Genomic DNA, 27,575 nt, shown 5'->3' with positions numbered 1-27,575 from the left:
ACTCCTCCATGTTGAGCACCACTTGCAGGATGCACTGAGGGTAGGAAGGGCACAGAAGGTACTATAGGTTGGGGATTTCAATGTTCATTAATACAAGTGTCTCACTTGTACCACTACTGACCAAGCTAGCAGAGTCCTAAAGGACATGGTTGCTAGACTGGCTCTGTGGCAAGTGGTGAGGGACCCAACAAGAGGGAAAGTCTTCACCAATCTACTATCACAGGTGCATCTGTCCATGAGAATATTGGTCGGAGTGACTACCGCACAGTCCTTGTGGAGACAAAGTCCTGTCTACATATTGAGGATAACCTCCATGTTGTGTGGCACTACCACTGTGCTGAATGAGAATAGTTTTGAACAGACTGCATCCATGAGGTGCTGTACGGCAGCAGAAGCGGAATTGTATACTATTACAATCTGTAATCTCATAAACCTGCATATGCCCCACTCCACCATTTCATCAAGCTGGCACATCAACCTTGGTTCAGTGCCAGGAGCAGCAACAGGCATGCCTATAAATGTGGTGTCAGTATGGTGAAGGTACAATGCAGGACTACTTGCATGCCAAATAATGGAAGCAGCAAGTGATCCCACAAATAATGGATAATTTCTGCAGTCTACCACATCCAGTTGTGAATAGTGGGGGATGAACAACTGATGAAGTGGCTCCACAAATATACCCACTCTCAATGATGAGGGAGCCTAGCACATCGGTTCAAAAGGTAAAAAGATGAGGCAGAAGAATTTGCAACAATCTTCAGCCAGAGGTGCTGAGTGGATGATCCACCTCAGCTTCCTCTGGGTGTCCCCAGTATTACTTCAGCCAATTTAATTCACTCCACTTGATATTAAAAAACAGCTGAAGGCTCTGGATATTACTCAGCATTGAAGGCTTGTGTTCCAGAACTAGCTGCACCTTTTGCCAAGCTTTACCAGTTATTATACAACTATAACAGTGGGATCCACTCAGCAATGTGGAAAATTACCCAGGTACACCTTGTCCACAAAAAGCAGGACAAATCCAAACTGACCAATTACTTCCCTGTTCTTTGTTCTTTGTCAGTCTACTCTCATCAGCAAAGTGATGGGAAGGGGTTGTTGATAAAACTACCAACAGTGCACTTAATCAGCAATAACCTGCTCACTGGCTCAATTTGAGTTCTGCCAAGGCTATTCGGATCCTGACTTCTTTGCAGCCTTGGTCCAAACATGAACAAAAGTGCTGAACTTGAGGTGAGAGTATCTGCCTTTGACATCAAGGCAGAATTTTACCGAGTGTGGCATCAAGGAGTCCTAGCAAAAAGAGTCGATAGATATCAGGGGGGACTCTACACTGGAGTTAGTCATACCTGGCACAAAGGAAGAGTTTTGTTGCCATTGGAGGTCAATCATCTCAGAATATCAGTACAGGAGTTCCTCAGGGTAATGACTCAGATCCAACTGTCTTCCTCCATCATGGCCTTCCCTCCATGGTAGGGTCAGAAGTTTACTGACATTTGTACAATGTTCAGCACCATTCACAGCAACTCTAAGCAGTCCATGCCCATATGCAGAAGATCTGGCTAACATTCAAGATTGGGCTGATAAACAGCAAGTAAATTTGTGCCACATAAGTACCAGGCAATGACCATCGCTAACGTGAGGAAATCCAACAATTTCCCCTCTGCATTCAGTGGCTCAACCATTACTGAACCTTCCACTATCAACATCCTGGTGGTTATTCTTAACCAGAAACTGAGCTTAAGCAGGGTACAGACTAAAAGAACAGGTCAAAGGCTGGGAACACTGCGGAAATAATTCATCTCCTGATACCCTAAAACCTGTCCACCATCTACAAGTCATAGATCAGGGGTTTGATTAAATACTCTCCACTTGCCTGGGTGAGTACGGCTCCAGCACTCAATTGCTTGACACCAGACAGGATAAGGCATGATTGGCACCCATCCTCCACCTTCAACATCCACCCTCTCCATCACCAATACACATTGGTAGCAGAGTGTACCATGTTGCGAGTTGAACTGCAACAACTCACCAAAACTACTTCAACAGCACCTTCCAAACCCGCGACCCCAAGGGCAGCATATTTATGGGAACACTACCACCTACAAGTTCCCCTCCAAGCCACATCATCCTGACTAGGAACTATGTTGCTGGGTTAAAAATCCTGGCACTCCTCCTTAACAGCACCATGGTGGTACCCGGATCACAAAAACTACAGTGGCTCACAATGGCAACTCATTGAGGTACTTGAGCTCCCATGTCCTTGAGGGCAATTGGAGGTTGGCAATAAATGCTGGCCTAACCAACGATGCCTGCATCCCATCAAATAATGTTGTTCCACAATGCCATGGGTATGCAAATATATGTAAGTATATAAAATGCTGCATAACCTAATTACAGCATAGGATAGATCTGCTACTTACACTTATGTCATGCAGACATAATGGGCAGCACGGCTGAGCAGTGGTTAGCACTGCTGCCTCAGGGCGTTGAGGACCCGAGTTCGATCCTGGCCCCGGGTCACTGTCAGTGTGGAGTTTGCACATTCCCCCCTTGTCTGCATGGGTCTCAACCCCACAAACCAAAGATGTGCAGGATACGTGGAATGGCCATGCTAAATTGCCCCTTAATTGGAAAAATAAATAAATAAAAATATCACACAGAAAAGTCAAAGTCAATTCTGCTGCAACACTTCATCAGAAGAGTGGGTTTAAGTTGGGTATTATGGAAATAGGGGCTGGTTTAGCACACTGGGCTAAATCACTGGCTTTTAAAGCAGACCAAGGCAGGCCAGCAGCACGGTTCAATTCCCGTACCAGCCTCCCCGAATAGGCGCTGGAATATGGCGACTAGGGGCTTTTCACAGTAACTTCATTGAAGCCTACTTGTGATAATAAGCGATTTTTCATTTCATTTCATTTCATTTTCAAATGCATTGCTTCGAGTGGTAACACAATCAAAACATGGGTTATTTTGGCTCCTTGTTACCACTGAAAAGAAAGTTTTCCACATAATGAATGGTTATAACGTGTTTCTGTATTGACACAGCTTAAGACTTATGGAGCATTCTTTATAATATACTTTCTGTTCTTAAAAACCCAAAAAAATGGATTTGATAACTGTATAGTTCAAGTACGATTCTGCCAACAGTGAATTCCTCTTGTGCAGATATTCAGAGTAACTGGAAATGTGTGATTTATGGTCGGACATGCTCCACAATATTTCCCCCAACATTTAGATGTTAAAAGTTCATGATTTGCTTTTTTTTTAATGTCTATTGTTCTGTGGTGGAAGTTCGTGTGTTATATCCTGAGAAAGATTATATCCTGTCTGTCAAAATCCATTGAATTAGCCAATAGAATACACTTGAGAAAAAATATTCAGTTAGGCCTCTGAGAGGTTTTGTGATAACTATTAGACATATAAAATAAGAAGAAAATTCACATTCCTGCCCTTATTGTATTGACAAACTATCAGGATGTATTCTATGAAAATGACTATTTAGTTGAAAGAGGTTCGCAACATAATGCACCCATTGATTTGTGAAGTATCTTCTGTATTAGGTTGCAATGCAATGCTTATGCCAAAGAGCTGCTCAACTGTTACTTATGGAAATGAATCCGATGCTGTCTTATCAGTATCAACACATGCAAAAACTTGAATAATTCTATTTTCCTGTTCCAGCCACTTTTAAATCCATCCCAAAACTTGCGGCATTTTCGTAGAATGTGATCTTCAGGCACTATTTCAAGAAGTTCTCACAGAATCCCCACAGTGTAGAAGGAGACCATTCGGCCCATTAAGTTTGCACCGATCCTCCGAAAGAGCACCTTATCTAGGCCTAATTCCCTGCCTGTCCCATAACCCCACCTAACCATTCGACACAAAGGGGCAATTTAGCATGGCCATTCCGCCTAACCACATCTTTGGGCTGTGGGAGGAAACCGGAGCACCCGGAGGAAACCCACGTAAACACAAGGAGAATATGCAAATTCCAAACAGACAGTCACCCAAGGTCGGAATTGAACCCGGGTCCCTGGAGCTATGAGGCAGCAGTGCTAACCACTGTGTCGCCGTTCTGTAGTAAATACATTGTCAAAGTTGTCTTGAATTTGAAACACATGAACAGAACAAAGAACAATACAGCACAGGAGCAGGCTTTTCAGCCATCCAAGCCTGTACCAGTCATGATACCAACCTTTGCCAAAACCCTTAGCACTTCCTTGTGCCGTAACCCTCTATACCCATCCTACCCATGTGTTTGTCAAGATACCTTTTGAATGCCATTAATGTATCTGCTTCCACAACTGCCTCTGGCAATGCGTTCCAGGCACTCACCACCCTCTGCGTAAAAAACCTGCCTCGCACATCTCCTCTAAACTTTGCCCCACAGAACTTAAACCTATGCCCCCTGGTGACTGACCCCTCAACCTCCATCTTTCTAATCAAAACAGTCCGAGTCTATTCGGCCTCTCCACATAGCTAACACCCTCTAGCTAAGACCAGGCAACATCCTGGTAAACCTCCTATGCACTTGCCCCAAAACCTCCCCATCCTTCTGGTAGTGTGGCGACCAGAATTGTGCGCAATATTCCAAGTGCGGCCTTACCAAGGTTCTATACAATTGTGTAGAATTAAGCCAAAAACCTATCCTGGTTGCATTCAATAATAAAATAGAGTTAGACGTTTGATTTTATCAAGGTTTACTAAAATATTAGCGAGTATTAGCCTGCTAATGGTTTGCGCTACATTTGAAATTTGGCTCTGCAAAGTCCGAGGTATTCCTATCTGATACCAATAGTGTTCCATTGATATGCATCGTGGTTTCATGAACAGGGAAAGAAAACTATGATCATCAGCTGCCCACCTCTTGATGTCCCAGCTACCTCCTCAGATAGTTTTCACTGAACCGACTGAATCTCGCTTTTGTTTATAGGCTTTGCAAAAAAAAAATTACTGTGTGACCTATGGCAAAATGAAACATCTTTTTCTCATTTTCACTTTGATTTGGAAAACCATAGAGAATTATACAGGATAGAAATACAATATTGAGCCAATTGTGCCTTTGTTGGCTTTCTCCTTCAGGTATTTATCCAAATCCCTTTTCAAAGTTACCATTCAATCTGATTCTACCACCCTTTCAGGCACTGCGTTCCTGGTAACGACTTCTATATAAAAGAAAAAAAGGTTTCCATATGCCTTTTTTATGGCACTTATCTTAAATACTCTGGTTACTAACCCTTTTGCTGGAAATAGTTTCTCCTTATTTACCTGATTGAACCCCTTCATGACTTTTGAAGACCTTTATTAAATTTCTCCTTCACTTTCCCTGCTCTAAGGAGAACTTCAGCTTCTCCAGTCTCTCCATCTCACTAAAATCCCTTAACCCTGGTATCATTCCCATTGGTCTCTTCTGCAGCTTCTTCAAAGCCTTAATATTCTTCCTAAGATGTTGTTCCTCATTTAGCATAATACTCCAACTGAGGCCAACCAATGTTTTAGAAAGGTTTAGCACAACTTTCCTGCTGTTGTCCGTTATGGCTCTATTTATTAATCAAACCTAGAGTAATGTTCTTTTAACAGCCTTCTCTTAAACCCCTTCTGTTCCTCCTTTAAGCTATAGCATTTTGTATATATTGTCTCTCCTCATTCTCCTACCAAAATGTATAACATTATGCTTCTTTGAATTAATTTTAATCTGCCATGTTTCTGCTCAGCTTACCCGTCCATCCCTGCCCGACTCGAGTCCGTTGCTATTTTGCTCATTGTGAGTTTTGATTTGTCTGCAAACTTTGAAAGCACTGTATAGCTGAGTCCAGGGGACTAATATAGATCAACAAGTCCTAATACTGAACTCTGGGGAACACCATTGTTAACTTGTCTCCATTCTGAAAAATCAGTTGTTCACTACTGCACTGTTTTTTGACCCTTGGCCAACATTTCCACACTATCACCGTCTCAGTCAGAATAGCATCAAAAATCAGAATCGGCTAAGCAGCCATTTCAAGCATTCAAGAATTTAGCAGAGCATGTTTGCATTGAAATTAATCATAAAATGTAGGTTGCAAACCATTTCCAGATTTTTCTTATACTAGGGGTCAAAATAGCTTAACATTTTCTGTAAATGTGCCGTAAATATTGTTTTATTCAGTTAACAATTAATTTGCCACTTCTCAAAGACATACAAAATCCTGTGGATACATTTTGGTTTATTCGTCCATGGGATGTGGGTGTCGCTGGACTGGGCCAGCATTTATTGCTCATCCCTGAGGGCAATTAAGAGTTAACCACACTGCTGTGTGTCTGGAGTCACATGTAGGCCAGACTAGGTAAGGACGACAGATTTCCTTCCCTAAAGGACATAATGAACCAGACAGGTTTTTATGATAATGGACAATGGTTTCATGGTCATGGTCACCTTTAGACTTTTAGGTGAATTGCACATTCTAAATTCTCCCTCTGTGTACCCGAACAGGCACCGGAGTATGGTGACTAGGGGATTTTCACAGTAAATTCATTGCAGTGTTAATGTAAGCCTACTTGTGACACTAATGAAGATTATTATTAATCGCAGCTTTTAATTGAATCAAATTTCACCATCTGCCATGGCAGGATTTCAACGTAGGTCCCCAGAGCATGACTCTGGGTCTCTGGATTACTAGTCCATCATCAATACTACTACACCACTTCCTCCCCTGAAAATCTTGAAATCATGAAAATCTTTATTTTAATTATGATGGGCACATTTTCCAAAGTGCCTTTTTTTCAGGACATGCATGAGCACTGTCAAATATGTGAGAGATAGGGCAGCACGATGGCGCAGTGGGTTAGCACTGCGGCCTCACAGCGCCGAGGTCCCAGGTTCGATCCTGACTCTGGGTCACTGTCCGTGAGGAGTTTGCACTTTCTCCCCGTGTTTGCGTGGGGTTCGCCCCCATATCCCAAAAATGTGTAGGGTAGGTGGAATGGCCACGCTAAATTGGAAAAAATTAATTGGGTACTCTAAATTTATTTTTAAAAAGACGTGAAAGGTGAGAGCTCACTGAAACAATGGGTAAGGAAATAGAAGGCAACGTAATTCAAATTCAGATCTTAACTTTTTGAACCGTGCAAAACAGAAGTCATGTACAAGGTATGTTCAGTGAAACCTGGCATGAGAACTGAGTCACAATTAAGAAATCTAGTTGTGTTCATGTTAATTTCCAGCTGCAAAGTTGATTATGGAGTTTGTACATGTTAGATGTCTGTATTCATCAAACAAACCACACTGACAATTTATTGCAATTTTGTGAGTTGTAACATAATATTAATAAATGTTTTGTCTTCTATCTCATCCCTTTTCCACCATCACCCCAAACTTTTGCCAGCAAAACTTTCTCTTTTTTCCAAATTAAGCAGACTTAGACTTGGCAATATCTGAGTATGTATGAATAATTACTCATTTACTTATCCAGGTTGCTATTGTATGTGCATTACATTAGGCTAATTATGCAGGAAGGGCTAAGTTTCCTCAATTTCATTGACCAGCTGTGTCGTCCAAGGACATTTGTTTCTTTGTTCTAAAGTCAACCAGAGCAAGTGACGTTTGCGTAACTACACGTGCATTTAATGTTGATATCGTTCTTGACACAATAATTGTAAAAATTGAATGTTATGGTAGTTTAGTGTCTGATAGAAGTTTGGTAAAGATTACAAAAGGAGTTATTTGATTATTCATGTCCTTGCTTGTGCTCTGGGCAAATCAGAAATGTTAATTTCAGACTCAATGTTTGGAAGAACATAAAGATGCCTGGAATATTTTCGGTCAACCAGGGCGCATTCTGATTCTATTGCACTGTTCCTGAACATTCTAAGCAGGATTTATTTGTTAGAAAGATGTGGTATAATTGTTTCTGCGTTCCATGTGCTTTCACAGGAGTGCCCTGTGAACTCATTAGGCTGAAAGCACTGAGTACAGAGCCAAGTATTGTGAAACAATTTATATTGTACTCTTATCATCATGAACTTGTATATTCTGTAGAAAAGAAAGATCCCATTGAAGCCAATGAAAAATAGGGTTTGTAATGGGTAGAATAAAGAAATGCTGGAAATACTCAGCAGGTCAGGCGGAAATCAGTGAATGGAGAAACTGAGTTAACAGGTGGAATTTTTGCAGACAAGGACAGAGGGTTTGAGTGCAGGTGGGGAGTTTAAGTCCCCCTGAAATTGACATTGTGTCAGGATCCTGACATATCCCACCCTCATTTGAGTTTCACAGGGTGGGATTGAAAGTGTTGTGTAAGTAATTGAGGTAATGATTAACTGTTTTAACCCTCAAATATGAGCACATGATTCCTGACCCATCTCTGACCTGGGTCACCGATGTGCGTGCATGGCGTGAGGAACTTCTTTGGTGAAACCACCAAGCTGGGATGGATTTGATCAGTGAAAGTGGAGAGCTCGAGCAAAGTAGATAAGAGGCTGCCGTTCAAAGGACTTCTTCCTTGAGCGTGCTATCATTGCTTTACAGGTGATTGTCAATTTCTTTAAAGTTACTTCACATGTCTTCACTCCACTTTCAGCTACACTTCCCTGCTATCAGCTTTCACTGTGGCATGCAAGCAGATTATGTAGCTCCACCTCCTGGTGATGAGCATGAGCAGAAACCACACCACAACTGTGGTGAATTATAAACCGAGTAATTCACACTGTGTTCCACTAAATGTATTGTGTCCTTGTGGGCTCTGTATATGAGCCGTTGTGCGGCTCTGCCCATAGGGGGAGATGAGGAGTTTGTACTGGGCTCCGCCAATGGCTCCTCCCACTAACCGGTAGCATGGTGGTTAGCATCAATGCTTCACAGCTCCAGGGTCCCAGGTTCGATTCCCGGCTGGGTCACTGTCTGTGTGGAGTCTGCACGTCCTCCCTGTGTGTGCGTGGGTTTCCTCCGGGTGCTCCGGTTTCCTCCCACAGTCCAAAGATGTGCGGGTTAGGTGGATTGGCCATGCTAAATTGCCCGTAGTTTAAGGTTAATGGGGGGATTGTTGGGTTACGGGTATGTGGGTTTAAGCAGGGTGATCATTGCTCGGCACAACATCGAGGGCCGAAGGGCCTGTGCTGTACTGTTCTATGTTCTATAAAGCTCTGCTGTCGTGAGCCTGCTGCCAGTTCATCTCGTCGCAGGCAGGCTGTTTTTTTTTTAAATAATTTTTTTTTAAAAATAAATTTTGTGTACCCAATCATTTTTCCAATTAAGGGGCAATTTAGCGTGACCAATCCACCTAGCTTGCACGTTTTTGGGTTGTGGGGGCGAAACCCACGCAGACACGGGGAGAATGTGCAAACTCCACACGGACAGTGACCCAGAGCCGGGATCGAACCTGGGACCTCAGCGCCGTGAGGCGGTTGTGCTAACCACTAGGCCACCGTGCTGCCCTTTGAAATAATTTTTATTGAAAAATTTTGAATTTATACAACAATAACGCACCTTAGTAAAATACCAAAAATAACAATAATATTAACAATCATAAACATTCGCCCACCTCCATTTTTTTTTTTTTTTTTTTTTTTTTGTTTTTTTTAATATAAATTTAGATTAGCCAATTATTTTTCCAATTAAGGGGCAATTTAGCGTGGCCAATCCACCTACTCTGCACATTTTTGGGTTGTGGGGGCGAAACCCACGCAGACACGGGGAGAACGTGCAAACTCCATACGGACAGTGACTCAGAGCCGGGATCGAACCTGGGACCTCAGCGCCGTGAGGCGGTTGTGCTAACCACTAGGCCACCGTGCTGCCCATTCGCCCACCTCCATGAGCAACACGGCATTTTAACAACAACGCAAATTAACACAATATAAAGTTACAGAATAGACACTACAATAAGGAACCCCCCCCCCCCCCCTCCCCGGGTTGCTGCTGCTATTGACCAAGATACCTATCTTTGAGCCAGGAAGTCCAGAAAAGGCTGCCATCGTTTATAGAACCCTTGTATTGATCCTCTCAGGGCAAATTTGACCCTTTCCAGGTTTATAAATCCCGCCATGTCACTGATCCAGGTCTCCACACTTGGGGGCCTTGCATCCTTCCACTGTAGCAGAATCCTTCGACGGGCTACTAGGGACGCAAAGGCCAGGACACCGGCCTCTTTCGCCTCCTGCACTCCCGGCTCTACCGCAACTCCAAAAATCGCGAGTCCCCACCCTGGTTTGACCCTGGATCCAACCACCCTTGACACCATCCCCGCCACCCCCTTCCAGAATTCTTCCAGTGCTGGGCATGCCCAGAACATATGGGCGTGGTTCGCTGGACTCCCCGAACATCTGGTGCACCTGTCCTCACCCCCAAAGAACCTACTCATCCTAGTCCCGGACATGTGGGCCCGGTGCAGCACCTTAAATTGGATGAGACTAAGCCTCGCACATGAGGAGGAAGAGTTGACTCTCTCCAAGGCATCCGCCCAAGTCCCGTCCTCTATCTGCTCCCCAAGTTCCTCCTCCCATTTAGCCTTCAGCTCCTCCACTGACGACTCCTCCACCTCCTGCATTACCTTATAGATGTCAGACACCTTCCCCTCTCCGACCCACACCCCCGAAAGCACTCTGTCCATCGTCCCCTACGAGGGCAGCAAAGGGAATCCCTCTACCTGTCGCCTAGCAAACGCTTTTACCTGCAAGTATCTGAACATGTTCCCTTGGGGAAGGCCAAATTTATCTTCCAGTTCCCCCAGGCCCGCAAACCTCCCGCCAATAAACAGGTCCCTCAATTTGCTGATGCCCGCCCTTTGCCACCCCCTGAATCCCCCATCCCTGTTCCCCGGGATGAACCGATGGTTGACACCCAGTGGAGCCTCCATCGAGCCCCTTGTTTCCCCCCTATGCCGCCTCCACTGTCCCCAGATTCTTAGGGTCGCCGCCACCACCGGGCTCGTGGTAAACCTCTTAGGGGAGAGCGGCAACGGCGCCGTTACCATGGCACCCAGGCTCGTACCTCTACATGACGCCATCTCCATTCTTTTCCACGCCGCCCCTCCCCCCTCCATCACCCATTTACGCACCATTGACACATTGGCCGCCCAATAGTACCCCAGAAGGTTGGGCAGCGCCAGCCCGCCTCTATCCCTCCCTCGCTCCAGGTACACCCTCTTCACTCTCGGAGTCCCATGCGCCCACACAAAGCTCAAAATACTGCTAGTCACTCTCCTAAAGAAGGCTCTGGGGATAAAGATGGGCAGGCACTGAAAGAGGAACAAGAACCTCGGAAGCACCGTCATTTTGACGGGCTGTACCCTCCCCGCCAACGGTAATGGCAACATGTCCCACCTCTTGAACGCCTCCTCCATCTGATCTACAAGTTGTAAGATTATTAAAACCACTGTTCATTTCCAATCACGTGTCTTGTGAATTGATGGTCACATCAACAACCAACAGCACCTTCTCCTCGGTAGCCTGCCCTTCCATGGGCAGAGGGAATGTACATTGAGATCCAGCTGGAAGGTAGTGAAACCTAGGGTCTAAGCACATCTCCCAACATTTGTGAGCATCAATGTCTGAGGAGGCTCAGGCCATTTCCAATGGTTGATGAATTACCTGTGAACGGAAGCCCCCCCCCGCGCGCCCCCCCCCCCCCCCAATCCACCCTCCTTAATTGGTTGAGCAATGCAGAAACTGGATGGCAGAGATCATGGCTCTGAGAAAGGAGTTTGGCAAAGCCTGTTCCTTCACCATTCCTGGTCACAACCCATAAATGGACTCTGTTCTGGCAGCAACTAGTTTGATAGAATTCCCCACAACTTTCCAGATCAAAATTTCAGCAGAATTGGAAAATGTTAAAGATGTAATGACTTGTGAACACTTTTTTGCTCCCCTTATCTAAGGAAAGGAATACTGGCATTGGTAGCAGTCCTGAAAAGATTCACTAGGTTGATCCCAGGTATGGAGGGATTTTCTTATGATGCGCGTTTGAGTATGTTGGAACTGTACTTATTGGAGTTCAGAAGAATGAGGTGACCTTATTGAGACCGATGGGATTCTCAGGGGGCTTGACGGGATGGATGCTGAGAGGTTGTTTCCCCTTGTGGGAGAGTCTAGAAGCAGGGGACATAGTCGCAGACTAAGTGCTCACGAATTTAAGACAATGAGGAGGAATTTCTTACATTCTTGAGTTTAGAAAATCTGAGTTGATCTCGTTGAAGCATAATAATCTTTATTGTCACAAGTAGGCTTACATTAACACTGCAATGAAGTTACTCTGAAAAGCCTCTAGTCGCCACATTCTGACGCCTGTTTAGGTACACAGAGGGATAATTCAGAATGTCCAAATGACCCAACAAGCACATCTTTCAGGACTTGTGGGAGGAAACCGTAGCGCACACAACCTCAGGTCAACACCACCATGCTTTTCTCTCTGCACAGGTGTTGCCTGACCTGCTTAGTATTTTCAGTTTTTAGCATTGAGAATCTCAATACACTTTTTTGCATTTTTTGCATGGAATGTATTTGTAATTTTTCACCAATATTTTTTTTAATAGCAAGGTGTTTGGCAGCTTTTACATAATCTGCTGAAATCTGTCTTGCATCAGTGAAAGTAATTATAAAATGTATTGTCGGGTTACATTTTTCTCGTCCTTTTATTTTATTTGTATAGAACTTCAGACAGGGAGAAGATGGGAGGAAGAATAAGGTATCGATGAATATATTAGGTTAACCAAATAACAACCACATTTTCTACCAGTGGCATTGATGTAGTAACTGAAATCCTCAATGTGGTAACTCTAAACTGTATGTTATTTCCGTTAAGAGGAAACTTCCTTTCAATGTTGCTTGAAGATAACATTCGATGACTACCTATTGTCAATACAACTGTTCACGCAGTTTCCTTTTTCCTGAGTTGAGCTCTTCATAGAATGTGTTTTACTTGTAAACCCCTGGGAAAACATTCTTGCTAAAATGCAAGATAAATGACCCCCCCTATATATCATCTAGTCCCTCCAGAGATTGTTAAGTCACTAAAAATACATATAATTTGATTGTAAGTTGCTTAACTGATAGCAGGGAGTTTTTAGGGTTGATAGGTTTGACTCAGTTCATGTTCAGGTTCTCTATCACGCTTAAAAGCTACTAGTTCTAAAGTAAAAACAAAATCAGTTCAGTACATGCAGTTTGGGTAAATATCGAATATATCTGTATTTGATGCCAATGATTTTGAAATGATCCTGACGTGCTCAGATGCTTTTTATATGTAGGAGAAATAATATCTATTGAATAGGTAGTACATTTTTCCATCACTTATCCTTTGTTAATATATTGCTTATGTCCTCTATGGTTTTTTTTTCAGAAAAAGGTAGCATTTGAATTATGTTTCACAAATGATGCAGTTTTGTAATCTGAGTCTCTTGCACAATTAACCAGTTAGTTATCTGACAGTTGGTCATGAGGACATGTTCAGCATAAGGAGAATTCAAATTATGCTAACTTTTGGTTGTTTTCGGGTGTGGTTGAGGGGATATTTATTTAATATTCTAGAGCCGTTTTAAAAGAATTCCGTTTGGTAACTGCAACTAACAGCATCATGCCAATTCAAAATATCAACTCATTTATTTTTTTTATTTTTTTTAAATAAATTTAGAGTACCTAGTTCTTTTTTTCCCCAATTAAGGGGCAATTTAGCATGACCAATCCACCTACCCTGCACATCTTTTGTGGGGGTGAGACCCACACAGACACTGGGAGAATGTGCAAACTCCACACAGACAAGTGACCCGGGACCGGGATTGAACCCGGATCCTCGGCGGCGTGAGGCAGCAGTGCTAACCACTGCAACACTGTGCCGCCCTCAGAATATCAACTTGCACAGTGACACACTGATTACAGCAGTCCAAAGGTAAAATATAATATGGCACATTCTGGATCCCATGTAGTTATGGGTGTATATTTTTTTAACAAATGTTGATTACATCATTCAGCATATTTAGCTGCTGTTTATCTGGGTGAGTGCAAGGCAGAAAGCTTTGGTAACCTAGTTTTCTTTGTATTCTGCTTTGAGGTCAAGATTGTTTACCATCTTCTGGTATGTTGTAGGGCATTATATTTATGTAAGTGAATCGCATACAACCCAGTTTCTGTTTAGCCCCAGCATTATCGTGCTATAATTAGCTCTAAAATTAATTTTATGCTATTTCCATTCTATTCAGGCAGAATATAATAGATTTCCAGTTTCAGGTCTTCTGTAAAGTACCTAGATTGAAATGCTCAATTATTTAATTATTCCTCAGCTGAAGATCATTTGATGTATGTATTGTTGCTTAGCAGCAATGTTTGAATTAATGTTAGAATAATGGACCTTGTGCGATTTATAAATTATCTGAACATACCAGTCCTCCCTCAGATTGAAAGAGACTGCTATGCAGGAGTAAAAAGAGACGGTTGCCTTAATGTGACCAGGACATTCGATCTATGCTTTGTGTAAATTTTTTTAGGAAACTGCATTTTGTAAAATGTTACGGTGCACACTTGCGTTGCAGGTCTGTCGCTGAGGGCTGTAATTGCTTTGTTTGAGCAGCTCGCCACTGTATTTCACGACGTGAATTTCTATTTCAATGGCACCACCCCCATTGTATCCATTACCATTTTCAATTCTAATTACTGAATCAGTCACAATGCAGTGATGAGCTGTAGTCATGGAAGTTAATTTACAATCACAAGCTAATTCCCATACTGAGATTGAAAGGGGCACGTAATGCATTCCTGTTCTGCATTAATCTTGCTTTCCAGAATTTTGGATACCCATAGTCAAGTTTCAAGGTCCAGTTTTCTTAAAACCTGACTAAAGTGCCAAATTTTTTTGATAACAACAAATTCTAGAAATCATGGCAAAAAGCACTGTGGTCTTAAATTTGAAAGCTAAATCCTACCTGCATGATTGTGACAGGAAAGTAATATCAAGGGATTCATTGTGTTCATGTTTGCTTTTCTGAAGTAATTATGCATTTACTGTTGTGGTCACTGACTTAGCTGTACCAGATTCAATATAAATCTGTCAAATCGTACAGATGCCATGTCAATTGAAAGCTGCAAAGATTTTGAGGGATTATTCTAATTTTATCACTGAGGATATGAGAAGTCAGTAAGCTTTGATACAGAGGTAATAAATATAACCACTCAAATCATTGGAAACATTGCAATATATAGTTGAAAGTTTTGAATTGTACATCTGTTCCAAGTATAGCGACCAAGAAAAGATGGGAGTGGTCCCGATGTCCCTTATTAATACAATAACTGATTCAAAGGCAAGTATGAAGCTGAAAATGATGCCAATTCTTAATTTACCCATGCCATTTACAGTCAGGAATTGGCCGAAGTTCATAGTGATCTTTTCTCAAAGAGGGCTTCTGTGGTAAATACTAACCAAAAATATGAGACTTATTTTGAAATTTCCAGCTTTCCATTAATTAATGAAATGTCTCTAATGCATAGCAATGCAGTAATTTCTGTATTTAACATTCCGTGACAACGGATGATTGGGAGGTTCAGTTTTGTAATGCTGTCCATTGCAGTTTTAATCCAAAACCTAACCCATGAAGACTTTGTAGGAAGATGTTTTCTTGAAATATGCATCGAAAAAAAATCAGTTTGATGTTCGTTGGAAATTAATATAAATCTGATTTTATATTGCTAGCCATATCCATAAGAACAGCCAATCACCCATGCTTATTAATTGACCTTTATGTATCCAATTGGAAACTGGATGCAGCTATGCAATGTTTGAACAGACAGACTATGATTGTTTTACTAGTATGTGAAAGCACTGACTGATGTTGTAATATCAACCCGATACGGGGCATGATTTACCGGCTGTTGACACCGGTAGGAAATTCCGGTCCCACACCGGCACATCGGTTTCCCGGCAATGAGGGGTGCTGTCATCAGGAAATCCCGTTGACCACTGGGTCTGTAGATCCCGCTGACGGGCCACCTCCACCACCGAAAAACACGTGGCGGAGTGGTCTATAAATCCTGCCCATGATAGATGTGAAGTTGTGAAGACCCAATAAAAACATGTTGTCAGACCTTAATAAATCTAGTAAATTTAGTTTGGAGTTATTGCATGTCAGGAATCAGCCCCAAAACAACAAAATTAAAGGATTCATCTTAACAAAACCAGTTTGTGATTGATTGCAGAAGTATTTAACATTTTACTTACTACTTAGCAATGCAGAATATTTTTTCAGCAAAGGATCAATTGAAAAATATTGAAGCTCCACATATCCATATTAATCATAAAATGGTGATTTACTTGCATAATGAGATTTCTAAGTGTGACTGTGATTCCTGGGGTGGAATTTTACAGCCCCTTCCGCCGGCAGGAACTTCCAGTCCCACCAAAGTCAATGGATTTTCGAACAGCTCGCCACACTTTCCAGCTGGGGCATAAAATTCCACCCCTGGTGTGGAAATAATGGAAAAGGCTGGAACCTGAGGACATATGATATATATAATACTGGAAGTATTCAGCACTGTTCTAGCGGACCCCAGGGGTTGGGTTTTTACCAAGGAGGTGGGAAACATGAACTAGGTCTGTTTTATGGCCAGAGACGCACCTCCAGTGGGAAACTGATTGAAGTTCAGAATTTTGCAAGAATGTGCCCTTTAATTGATATGGAGAAGAGTTTCTGTCTGCTTAGAGCAAGTGGTGGATGCAGGTGGGTCAGATCAACTCACTTAGACATCCCACAGCTAAAAGCACTGAGGCTGCTGCCCGGAGGCAGGTTGTCTCCAAGCCTTCCACTTCAGCGGAGGGAAGTGAGATGTCACAGAGAACCTGGAGGTACTTTTTTTTTAAGCTTTAAGAACGAATCCTGAATGAAATGCTGAACAGTGAATGAACTAGTGTTTTGTTTGTTTGCATTTTACAGACGAGCGTGAAGCTGTTCAAAAGAAGACTTTCACAAAATGGGTAAACTCTCACTTGGCAAGAGTGTCTTGCAGAATCACAGATTTGTACACAGACCTCCGTGATGGCCGGATGCTGATCAAACTACTCGAGGTGTTGTCAGGAGAAAGACTTGTAAGTAATTCATTGACAGAAGGATGCATAGCCAGTCATATTCCCTGGATCAAAATTATATCAAGTTATTTTTTTCCGTATGCAAACATATGACTATGGAAGATTTTGTTCAGATAGTAGTTCTTGATATATTAATAAATTAAACAAAACATACATAAATTGCAGCTTCTGTTGTAACCGTTTGAGAACTAAAGCATGTCTTTAATTTCTGAGCAGGAGTTTTTCTTTGTGCCAAAAGCAATATAAACCGGACAGCACGGTAGAATTGTGGATAGCACAATTGCTTCACAGCTCCAGGGTCCCAGGTTCGATTCCGGCTTGGGTTACTGTCTGTGCGGAGTCTGCACATCCTCCCCGTGTGTGCGTGGGTTTCCTCCGGGTGCTCCGGTTTCCTCCCACAGTCCAAAGATGTGCAGGTTAGGTGGATTGGCCATGATAAATTGCCCATAGTGTCCAAAATTACCCTTCGTGTTGGGTGGGGTTACTGGGTTATGGGGGTAGGGTGGAGGTGTTGACCTTGGGTAGGGATGCTCTTTCCAAGAGCCGGTTCAGACTCGAGGGGCCGCAATGCCTCCTTCTGCACTGTAAATTAGAACATAGAACATAGAACAGTACAGCACAGAACAGGCCCTTCGGCCCTCGATGTTGTGCCAAGCAATGATCACCCTACTTAAACCCACGTAACCCGTATACCCGTAACCCAACAATCCCCCCCATTAACCTTACACTACGGGCAATTTAGCATGGCCAATCCACCTAACCCACACATCTTTGGACTGTGGGAGGAAACCGGAGCACCCGGAGGAAACCCACGCACACACGGGGAGGACGTGCAGACTCCACACAGACAGTGACCCAGCCGGGAATCGAACCTGGGACCCTGGAGCTGTGAAGCATTGATGCTAACCACCATGCTACCGTGAGGCCCCAAATTCTATGATAATTGGTTAGTAAAGATCGTTGTAACAGTAAAAACATGCAAAAGCCCTGCTTGTCTAATTTGATTATTTTAAAAATAATTTTTAGTTACATAGAGATGGTGTTAGTTAGCTCAGTTGGTTAGGTGGCTAGAGTGTGGTGCAAAATAATGCCAACAGAATGGGTTTAATCCCCGTAACAGCTGGGGGTAGCTCCCTATGTCCTCACTTTGGCCCTTCATCATAGCATGGCATAATTAACAACCCTTGAATAATGAGGCTGTACAGGCAGAAAATAGCACTAGATCCATAAAAATCAATGCTTATCCAAAATTTTGTCCTTCTATGTTTCCTGTCCTTCGGTCCCTCTGCCCCAGTGAAAATCCTGAAAGGACTGACCATGGGTTTTCTGATGGGGGCAGGCTTCCTGCTCCCTACCCTTGCCCGTGCTCTGTAAAATGGCTGCCAGCAAAAATGCAGGTGGGATTTTTGTTGGTATTGCTCAGCAGCCATTTTTTGGACACCTTGCCTCTGGTTAGTCCTGTTTCAGGACCACAAATTCCATCCTTTAGGATATTGTTGTCTGGCTATCAAATACTACAGATATTTCAACCATTATAAAATGCAGAGAGAGAGATTAGGCTCTTAAGTATCAAATACCTTTCCTTGACCTGCACCACAGTTAGAGGGAGTTGTTTTGACACTGAAAATATTGCAATTAAAACACTCCTTTATTTGAATTTACACAAGAATGTTTGTTGCAACAGTGTGCCTACTGTAAGTTAAAGGTTAAAATGATCGTTAATCACTTGGGTAACTAGACAACTATGATTTCTATAACAATGTTCCCACAATTAGAACAATTAAATGGATATCAGCTTCTTTGGGTCAAGATTTTTAAAAAACGGATAAAGAAAATCATCCTTGAGAATTTAGGATGAAGTTAGTGTGGGGCCCTGAAAGTATGTATTATTACTTGTTCTCAGCCACATAGCAAACTGTAAAATTAGTAATTTCCACTGGGCTAAATTATTAAGAGAGAAAGCTAACTAATTAAATATTATGTGATTATTTTCTCATATGACCATAAGTGTCTTTTATCAAGTGATCATATCATGTGGTGCACACATGCAATAACAAACAATCTGTGGAATTTTGTTTTTCTGCACAAAGTGCTGTAGGGTCTTTAACAACCACTTGACTGTCTGCAACAAGTAAACTATCTCCCCAAAGGATGCCAGAATGCAAAACTCTTTCAGTTACTGCATTGGAGTATCAGCATAGTTTATGCACACAAGCTCCAGTGTGGAGTTTGAGAAATTATTGACCACGACTGCGAAGTTGCACTTCTGTCAACTGAGATTATTTTAAATGACTGGTGTTGAATCCTGCTTTGAAAAAGTAGGAAGATGAGCATTTAATCAATTGCTGTTCCATAACAATATCCTACATATGCTATTTGTGTGATAATTGAACTATTTTCTTGCATTAAATGAGTGATGGCGATTGTGAGTTCATGCTACATGGGTTTCACGCAACCAGGAATAATCTGTGGATTTACTCAACTGAATATTTTTTTTTAATATAATTTTTATTGGAATTTTTTTACAGAAAATATAAAACGTAACGACAAACAATGAAATGCAACAAAATAACCCATAATAACTGTAACACCCCCAGACCGTATCGACGCATGTATCCCATCCCCCACCCCCCCCCCTCCCCAACCCCAATGAACAACAGAAGAACTTAAAAATTAATTTAAATCAAATAAACAAACATAGTCATCGTCCGCCCCCCCCCTCCCCCACACCTTGTCCCTCCCCCCCAATCCTCCCCCGGGTTGCTGCTGCTACTGTCCCCGTACCCTATCGTTGAGCTAGAAAGTCGAGAAAAAGTTGCCACCGCCTAAAGAACCCTTGTACCGACCCTCTCAGGGTGAATTTGATCTTCTCTAGCTTAATGAAACCCGCCATGTCATTGATCCAGGTCTCCACGCTTGGGGGCCTCGCATCCTTCCATTGTAGCAAGATCCTTTGCCGGGCTACTAGGGACGCAAAAGCCAGCACACGGGCCTCTTTCGCCTCCTGCACTCCCGGCTCCACCCCAACCCCAAAAATCGCGAGTCCCCATCCTGGCTTGACCCTGGATCCCACCACCCTTGACACCGTCCTCGCCACCCCCTTCCAGAACTCCTCCAGCGCCGGGCATGCCCAGAACATATGGGCATGGTTCGCTGGACTCCCCGAGCACCTGACACACCTATATTCACCCCCAAAGAACCTACTCATCCTCGTCCCAGTCATGTGGGCCCGGTGCAGCACCTTGAATTGGATGAGGCTAAGCCGCGCACACGAGGAGAAAGAATTAACCCTCTCCAGAGCATCAGCCCATGTCCCGTCTTCGATCTGTTCCCCCAGTTCCCCCTCCCACTTAGCTTTCAGCTCCTCTACTGACGCCTCCTCCGCCTCCTGCATAACCTTGTAGATATCAGATATCTTCCCCTCTCTGACCCAGACCCCCGAAAGCACCCTGTCGCTCACCCCCCTCGCGGGAAGCGAAGGGAATCCCTCCACCTGCCGCCTAGCAAATGCCTTTACCTGCAGATACCTGAACATGTTCCCCGGGGGGAGCCCAAATTTCTCCTCCAACTCCCCCAGGCTTGCAAACCTCCCATCAATAAACAGGTCCCTCAGCTGTCTGATGCCCGCTCTGTACCAATCCTGAAATCCCCCATCAATGTTCCCCGGGACGAACCTATGGTTCCCCCTTAACGGAGCCTCCATCAAGCCCCCCACTTCTCCCCTATGTTGCCTCCACTGCCCCCAAATCTTGAGGGTAGCCGCCACCACCGGACTCGTGGTATACCTCGGAGGAGGGAGCGGCCACGGCGCCGTTACCAGGGCCCCCAGGCTTGTATCTCCACAGGACGCCCTCTCCATCCGTTTCCATGCTGCCCCCTCCCCCTCCATTACCCACTTGCGCACCATCGACACTTTGGCCGCCCAATAATACCCCGAGAGATTGGGTAACGCCAGCCCCCCCCATCTCTACGCCGCTCCAAGAAGACCCTCTTCACCCTCGGGGTCCCATGCGCCCAAACAAAGCTCATGATGCTGCTAGTCACCCTTCTAAAAAAGGCCCTAGGGATAAAGATGGGCAAACACTGAAAAAGGAACAAGAACCTCGGGAGAACTGTCATTTTGACGGACTGCACTCTACCCGCCAACGATAGCGGCACCATGTCCCACCTTTTAAATTCCTCCTCCATCTGTTCCACCAGCCTGGTAAAATTAAGCTTATGGAGAGTCCCCCAACTCCTGGCCACCTGCACCCCCAGGTATCTGAAACTCTTCACTGCTCTCTTAAATGGTAGTCTCCCAATTCCCTCCTCCTGATCACCAGGGTGTACTACAAATACCTCACTCTTGCCTAAATTTAACTTATAGCCCGAGAAGCCCCCAAATTCCGCTAACAGCTCCATCACCCCCGGCATTCCCCCTTCTGGATCCGCCACATACAACAGCAGGGCGTCCGCATACAGCGATACCCGATGTTCCTCCCCACCCCGCACCAAACCCCTCCATCTCCCTGACTCCCTCAACGCCATAGCCAAAGGTTCAATCGCCAGTGCAAAGAGCAAGGGGGACAGGGGGCACCCCTGCCTGGTCCCACGGTAGAGCCTAAAGTACTCCGATCTCCTTCCATTGGTAACTACACTTGCCATCAGAGCCGCGTAGCGCAGCCTCATCCATTTGGTGAATCCCTCCCCGAATCCGAACCGCTCCAGCACCTCCCACAGGTACCCCCACTCAACTCTATCAAACGCTTTCTCCGCATACAGCGCCACCACTATCTCTGCCTCCCCCTCCACTGCCGGCATCATAATAACATTTAGCAGTCTCCGCACATTCGTGTTGAGCTGCCGTCCCTTGACAAATCCTGTCTGATCCTCGTGTATCACCCCTGGCACACAGTCCTCTATCCTGGTGGCCAGGATCTTCGCCAGCAACTTAGCGTCAACATTGAGGAGCGAGATAGGCCTGTATGATCCACACTGCAAGGGGTCCTTATCCCGCTTTAGGATCAGAGAGATCAGTGCCCGCGACATCGTCGGGGGCAAAGCCCCCCCTCCCATGCCTCATTGAAGGCTCGCACTAACAGGGGGCCCACCAGATCCGCATACTTTTTATAAAATTCCACCGGGAACCCGTCCGGCCCCGGCGCCTTACCTGACTGCATTTGTCCAATCCCCCTAACTAGCTCCTCCAACTCTATCGGCGCCCCCAGCCCCTCTACCAGCTCCTCTTGAACCCTTGGGAACCATAGCCTGTTCATGAAGCTCTCCATCCCCCCTCTCCCCATCGGAGGTTCTGACCGGTACAGTTCCTCGTAGAAGTCCCTAAAGACCCCATTTACTTCTGTCCCCTTCTGCACTACATTCCCACCCCTATCCATCACTCCTCCAATTTCCCTAGCCGCATCTCACCTGCGGAGCTGATGCGCCAACATCCTGCTCGCCTTCTCCCCATACTCATATACCGTGCCCTGCAACCTCCTCCACTGTGTCTCCGCCTTTCTGGTGGTCAACAAGTCAAATTTGGCCTGCAAACTACGCCGTTCCCCCAGCAACCCCTCCTCAGGTGCCTCCACGTATCTCCTGTCCACATCCAGGAGCTCCCCCACCAGTCTCTCCCTCTCCTTCCTCTCCCTCCTTTCCCTATGGGCCCGGATGGAGATCAGCTCCCCCCGGATCACTGCTTTCAGAGCCTCCCAGACCATCCCCACCCGGACCTCCCCCGTGTCGTTGGTATCAAGATACCCCTCAATACTTCCCCGGACCCTCCTACACACCTCCTCATCAGCCAGCAGCCCCACATCCAGGCGCCAGAGCGGGCGCTGGTCCTGCGCCTCCCCCATCTCCAGATCAACCCAGTGCGGAGCATGGTCTGAAATTGCTATGGCCGAATACTCTGCATCCTGCACCTTCGGCATCAATCCCCTGCTCAGGATGAAAAAATCTATTCGGGAATAGACCCTATGGACATGGGAGAAAAAGGAATACTCCCGCGCTCTCGGCCTCCCAAACCTCCAGGGATCCACCCCTCCCATCTGGTCCATAAACCCCCTCAGTACTTTGGCCGCCGCCGGTCTCCTACCCGTCCTTGAACTGGACCGTTCCAGTGGGGGATCCAGCACTGTGTTAAAGTCTCCCCCCATGATCAGGCCCCCTGCCTCCAGGTCCGGAATGCGGCCCAACAAGCGCCTCATGAAGCCGGCATCATCCCAATTCGGGGCATATACATTAACCAGCACCACCTTCTCTCCCTGCAGCCTACCCTTCACCATAATATATCTGCCCTCCTTGTCCGACACCACCTCAGCCGCCTCGAACGCCACCCTCTTCCCCACCAGAATCGCCACCCCCCGGTTCTTCGCGTCCATCCTGAGTTAAAAACCTGCCCCAGACGAACCTGGTCCGCCACCTTCAAGTGGGTCTCCTGGAGCATAGCCACGTCCGCCTTCAGCCCCTTCAGATGAGAAATTACCCTAGTTCTCTTAACCGGCCCATTCAGCCCCCTCACGTTCCAGGTAATCAGCCGGATCAGAGGGCAACCTGCCCCTCTTCCCCGCCGGCTAGCCATGGCTTATCGACTGCTCGCCCCAGGCCAGCTTGCCCCGCCTGACCCGTTCCCCATGGCGATAACGCCTCTCCTCTACCCTCCCGGCCCACGCCAGCTCCTTCCTGGCCATTCCAGCAGCAACCCGGTATCCCCCCCCTCCCCCCCCCCCCCCCCCACCCCCCCAGGCTAGGACCCCTCCTAGCCGCGACGCACCCTCCATGGTACTTCCGTGAGTCAGCTGACTTCTGCTGACCCGGCAGCTCCTGCCAAAACCCATCTCCTCCCGGCATGGGGTCATCCCCCTCTTGCCACACCTCCTTGGCACCGCTTCAGCGCGGGAAAGAAAACCAGTAGAGGCCACGCCCCCACCTCCAGCTCCGCCCCCCCCTGCCCCGCAGCGCGGACAACCAGAGGAAAGCCCGCGCTTTCACACTGCCACACCCCACCCTTCTGATGCAGCTCCTCAAAATCCAGTTTCACCCCAACCCCCAGCCCCGTACAGAAGAGAGCATATAAAGCACATGCCCCCAACGTTCCCCACATACCCCACACCCATACCCAACAGACAAACCCACCCGGAAACAGAGCAAAAAAAAAACCAGCATAAAAAAAACACGTGACAAAATTGAAGAACAGCAACAGCAAAAACAGCAACGGCCGTAGTGTGTCCCCAGACCCTAGTTCGAGTCCAGCTTCTCCGCCTGTACAAAGGCCCACGCCTCCTCCAGGGACTCGAAGTAGTGATGCCGGTCCTTATATGTCACCCACAGACGCGCAGGCTGCAGCATTCCAAATCTGACCTGCTTGGCATGCAGCACCGCCTTCGTCCGGTTGAACCCGGCCCGCCGCTTTAGCGCAGCACACACTCCCGGTCACTAAATCGATGGAACCGCACCAGCACCGCCCGCGAGGGTTCATTTGCCTTAGGCCTCCTGGCCAGCACTCCCTCAAGCTCCAGGGGCAAATGGAAGGACCCCGCTCCCATCAACGAGCTCAACATCGTGGTCACGGACGACGGGAGATCCGACCCTTCCAGCCCCTCCGCCAGGCCCAGGATCCTCAAATTCTTTCGCCTCGTGCGAACGTCCAGCTCCTCCAAGCGGTCTTGCCACTTTTTGTGAAGTGCCTCGTGCAACTCCACTTTCCCCACGAGGACCACGGCCTCCTCCTCCCGCTCAGCGGCCTGCTGCTGCAACTCCCGAATGGACGCCGCCTGAGCCCCAAGCAGCTTGTTGGTAGTCGCATTCAGGGAGTCCAGCAACTCAGCCTTCAGCTCCGCAAAACAGCGCAGAAGAGAGGCTTGCTGCTCCTGCGCCCACTTCCACCAGTCCTCGGGTGTTCCGCCGGCCGCCATTTTGTCCTCCTTCCCCCGCTTTTCTTGGGGAGCTGCTGCAGCTTTTTCCTTTGCCCCACTCCGGGTGAGCACCATAAATTATGGGGAATGCTCCTCTAGACACTTTCCCCCACCGGGATTCATCGAGACAGCGCCATTTGAGGCCCTCAAATCGGCCCAAAAGTCCTTAAGTAGCGGGAGCTGCGGTGCGGCTTAGCCGCACCTGCAAAGCCGATTTTCTGACCGCTCCACTCCTAGTCCAGGCCATCCACCGGTGGAGAATCTGAGAAGGAGTGTTCCCACACGGGGAAAAGTCCAACAGCACCACTACGAGCCCTTAAAAGAGCCTCAAAGTCCGAAAATAGTGGGAGCCACTGAACGTGCGGCTTAGCTCCGCATCACCGCTACCGGAAGTCCGTCTCCGCTTCTTCAATGGCCTTGGTGAGATCTTTTCACAGTTCCTCCCTCTGCTGCTAGAATTCAGCTTTCAGAAAGGCCCTCAGGTCAGCTTGAGACCTATAATCTGGCCCTTCCCCCGCTTGCATGCCTGCAGAGGCTTTTGTTTGCTGCTGTTCAGACAAATCTTGCACTGTTTCTGAGGGTCTGATAACCAAGAAACATCCTATTCCTGGGGTAAAATACTCCTTGAACCTTCACCCACGCCTTTTCATCGAAATTCCAACCCGTGCTGCCCAAAAAAGAGCTCTTTTCTGCAACCTTAGACAGGAGCTGCCTCTGTGTGCACACTCACTCCATGATGCACACCGGAAGTCTCCCTACTCAACTGAATATTAAGCCGACTGAAATCATTGTCTTCATTATCCACCACATTCTTCATTCTCATCTCCCCCACCTCTCTCCATGGCTCAATGAGACTAGTTCCTACCTCGTGTTTTCTTGTTTGACCCACAACTGAACTTCCACTCCATATCCTCTCAATCACCAAGGCTATCTGTCTTCAATTCATTAACACTACCCATTTTGGCACTGCCTCAACTCATCCCCTGCCGAAACCCTCTTTCCTATCTCTGTTACCTCTAGACCCAACTATTCCAAAGCTTTCCTGATTGATTACGAGATCTCCATAAACTTTAGCTATCCAAAACTCAGCCATGAGACTCACACCTTTTCCCATTCACTCATCACCCTTGTGCTCATTTTGACCTGCATTGACTCCCAGTCTGGCAACGGCTCGATTTTAAAATTCTCGCTTTTGTTTTCCAATCTCTCTGTGGTCCCCCTTTTACCAAGATCTGTAACCTCCTGCAATCGTCCGTCATCTCTGTGCACCAATTCTGGCTTTTTGCACATCCCCAAATTTACTCTTTCCACCATTTGCATTTGTCTTCATCTGGTTATGCTCTCCGCTCTGCGATTTCTACCTGCACCTCTACTACTTTCTTCTCTTTTACAACATTCTTTTGGGCTGCACAGTGGCTAACATTGCTGCCTCACAGCTCCAGAGAAATGGGTTCATATTGTTGCTCGTTATGCTTTTCCTTAATTGCTCTGTTTTAATAACCTTTGCTCTAGAGTCGCCAGGTATCTTTTTGATACCACCACGAGGTTCAAAGCCAAGTACTGATCAATAACTCAATACACCAGTTAGTAAGTTTGAAATCAATACACATTTATTATACACACATTCAATCACTACTCATGCGTAAAACTCTACTTACTAAACTATCACTACTACTAAAAGCCTATACTTAGCTTCGAATGGCCCACCAGATCACAGTAACAATGGCCTTTGTCCGGTTCTGATTCTGTTGGCTTCGAGCTGGTACGGAATAGTAGCTAGGAGTGTCTATCTCGTAGCGTGCGTTGATCTGAGACTTACTTGGTTAATGCAGCTGCTAGGCAGGTCTCTCCTCGTTGAGAGCCAAGGCCACAAAGCTGTTAGGCAGGTCTCTCCTCGCTGAGAGCCAAGGCCAAGAAGAAGGAACTGAACTTGGGGGCGCTATCTTATAGGCCCCAGGTGTTTTGCGCCCTTTTGGTCGGACCCCGGACTTGATCCCAATTAATTGGACCATGACTCAATCGTTCTCATCGATTTTCTCCAATACTGGAGTTGTTGCCTGATCGTTGGTGTTCGTTGGCCTGCCTTTGTTCTAGCCCCCACTGGCGCCAGGGAGTCTGTCTTGGTCCCGATTGTTTCAATGTCTCTTGATTGTTTCTGGAGATCGCTCATTAATATGTTAATGGGTATTGGTTTCGGTTCTGTCTGGGTTCTGCAAATCTTAATAGACAGGAAATCTTGCACCTGCTTGTGTTCCCTGTAGCTGTCCAATTTTCCCTACACTCCTCATGAGTGTCCATTTTGAAATCGGGACGTGGCCACCCCAGGTGGCTACAATATATGGCCTCCGGCAAATGTCTGTGTGTTTGCACTTTCTCCCCGTGCCCACATAGATTTCCTCTGGATGTTCCAGTTTCCTCCCACAGTCCAAAGATGTGCAGGTTAGATGGATTGACCATGCTAAATTGCTCCAAAAGGTTAGGTATGGTTACTTAGGGTGGAGCCGTGGGCTAAAGTAGGGTGCTCTTTCCAAGGGCCGGTGCAGACTCAATAGGCTGAATGGCCTTCTTCTGCATTGTGGGTTCTAAAAACGACCATTTTGCCAATTACCGTAAAACTATGTCCTTTGGTTCTCAGC

At 46.0% G+C, this 27,575-nt stretch overlaps 1 protein-coding gene across 2 annotated transcripts in view; it reads left to right on the top strand.

Moving 5' to 3' along the window:
- Positions 1–27,575, top strand: part of sptbn1 (spectrin, beta, non-erythrocytic 1) — a 301,037-nt gene that overhangs the window by 181,901 nt on the left and 91,561 nt on the right. For both annotated transcript variants that reach the window (XM_038810024.1, XM_038810035.1), the window contains one exon: positions 16,893–17,044. In XM_038810024.1, the coding sequence (XP_038665952.1) occupies positions 16,893–17,044 (152 nt within the window). The remainder of the gene's footprint in view (positions 1–16,892; positions 17,045–27,575) is intronic.

This window comes from Scyliorhinus canicula, chromosome 1 (genome assembly GCF_902713615.1).
Source record: "Scyliorhinus canicula chromosome 1, sScyCan1.1, whole genome shotgun sequence".
NCBI classification, from domain to species: domain Eukaryota; kingdom Metazoa; phylum Chordata; class Chondrichthyes; order Carcharhiniformes; family Scyliorhinidae; genus Scyliorhinus; species Scyliorhinus canicula.
Note: the sequence above shows the minus strand (reverse complement) of the source record. Positions and strands in the feature narration are given on the sequence as shown.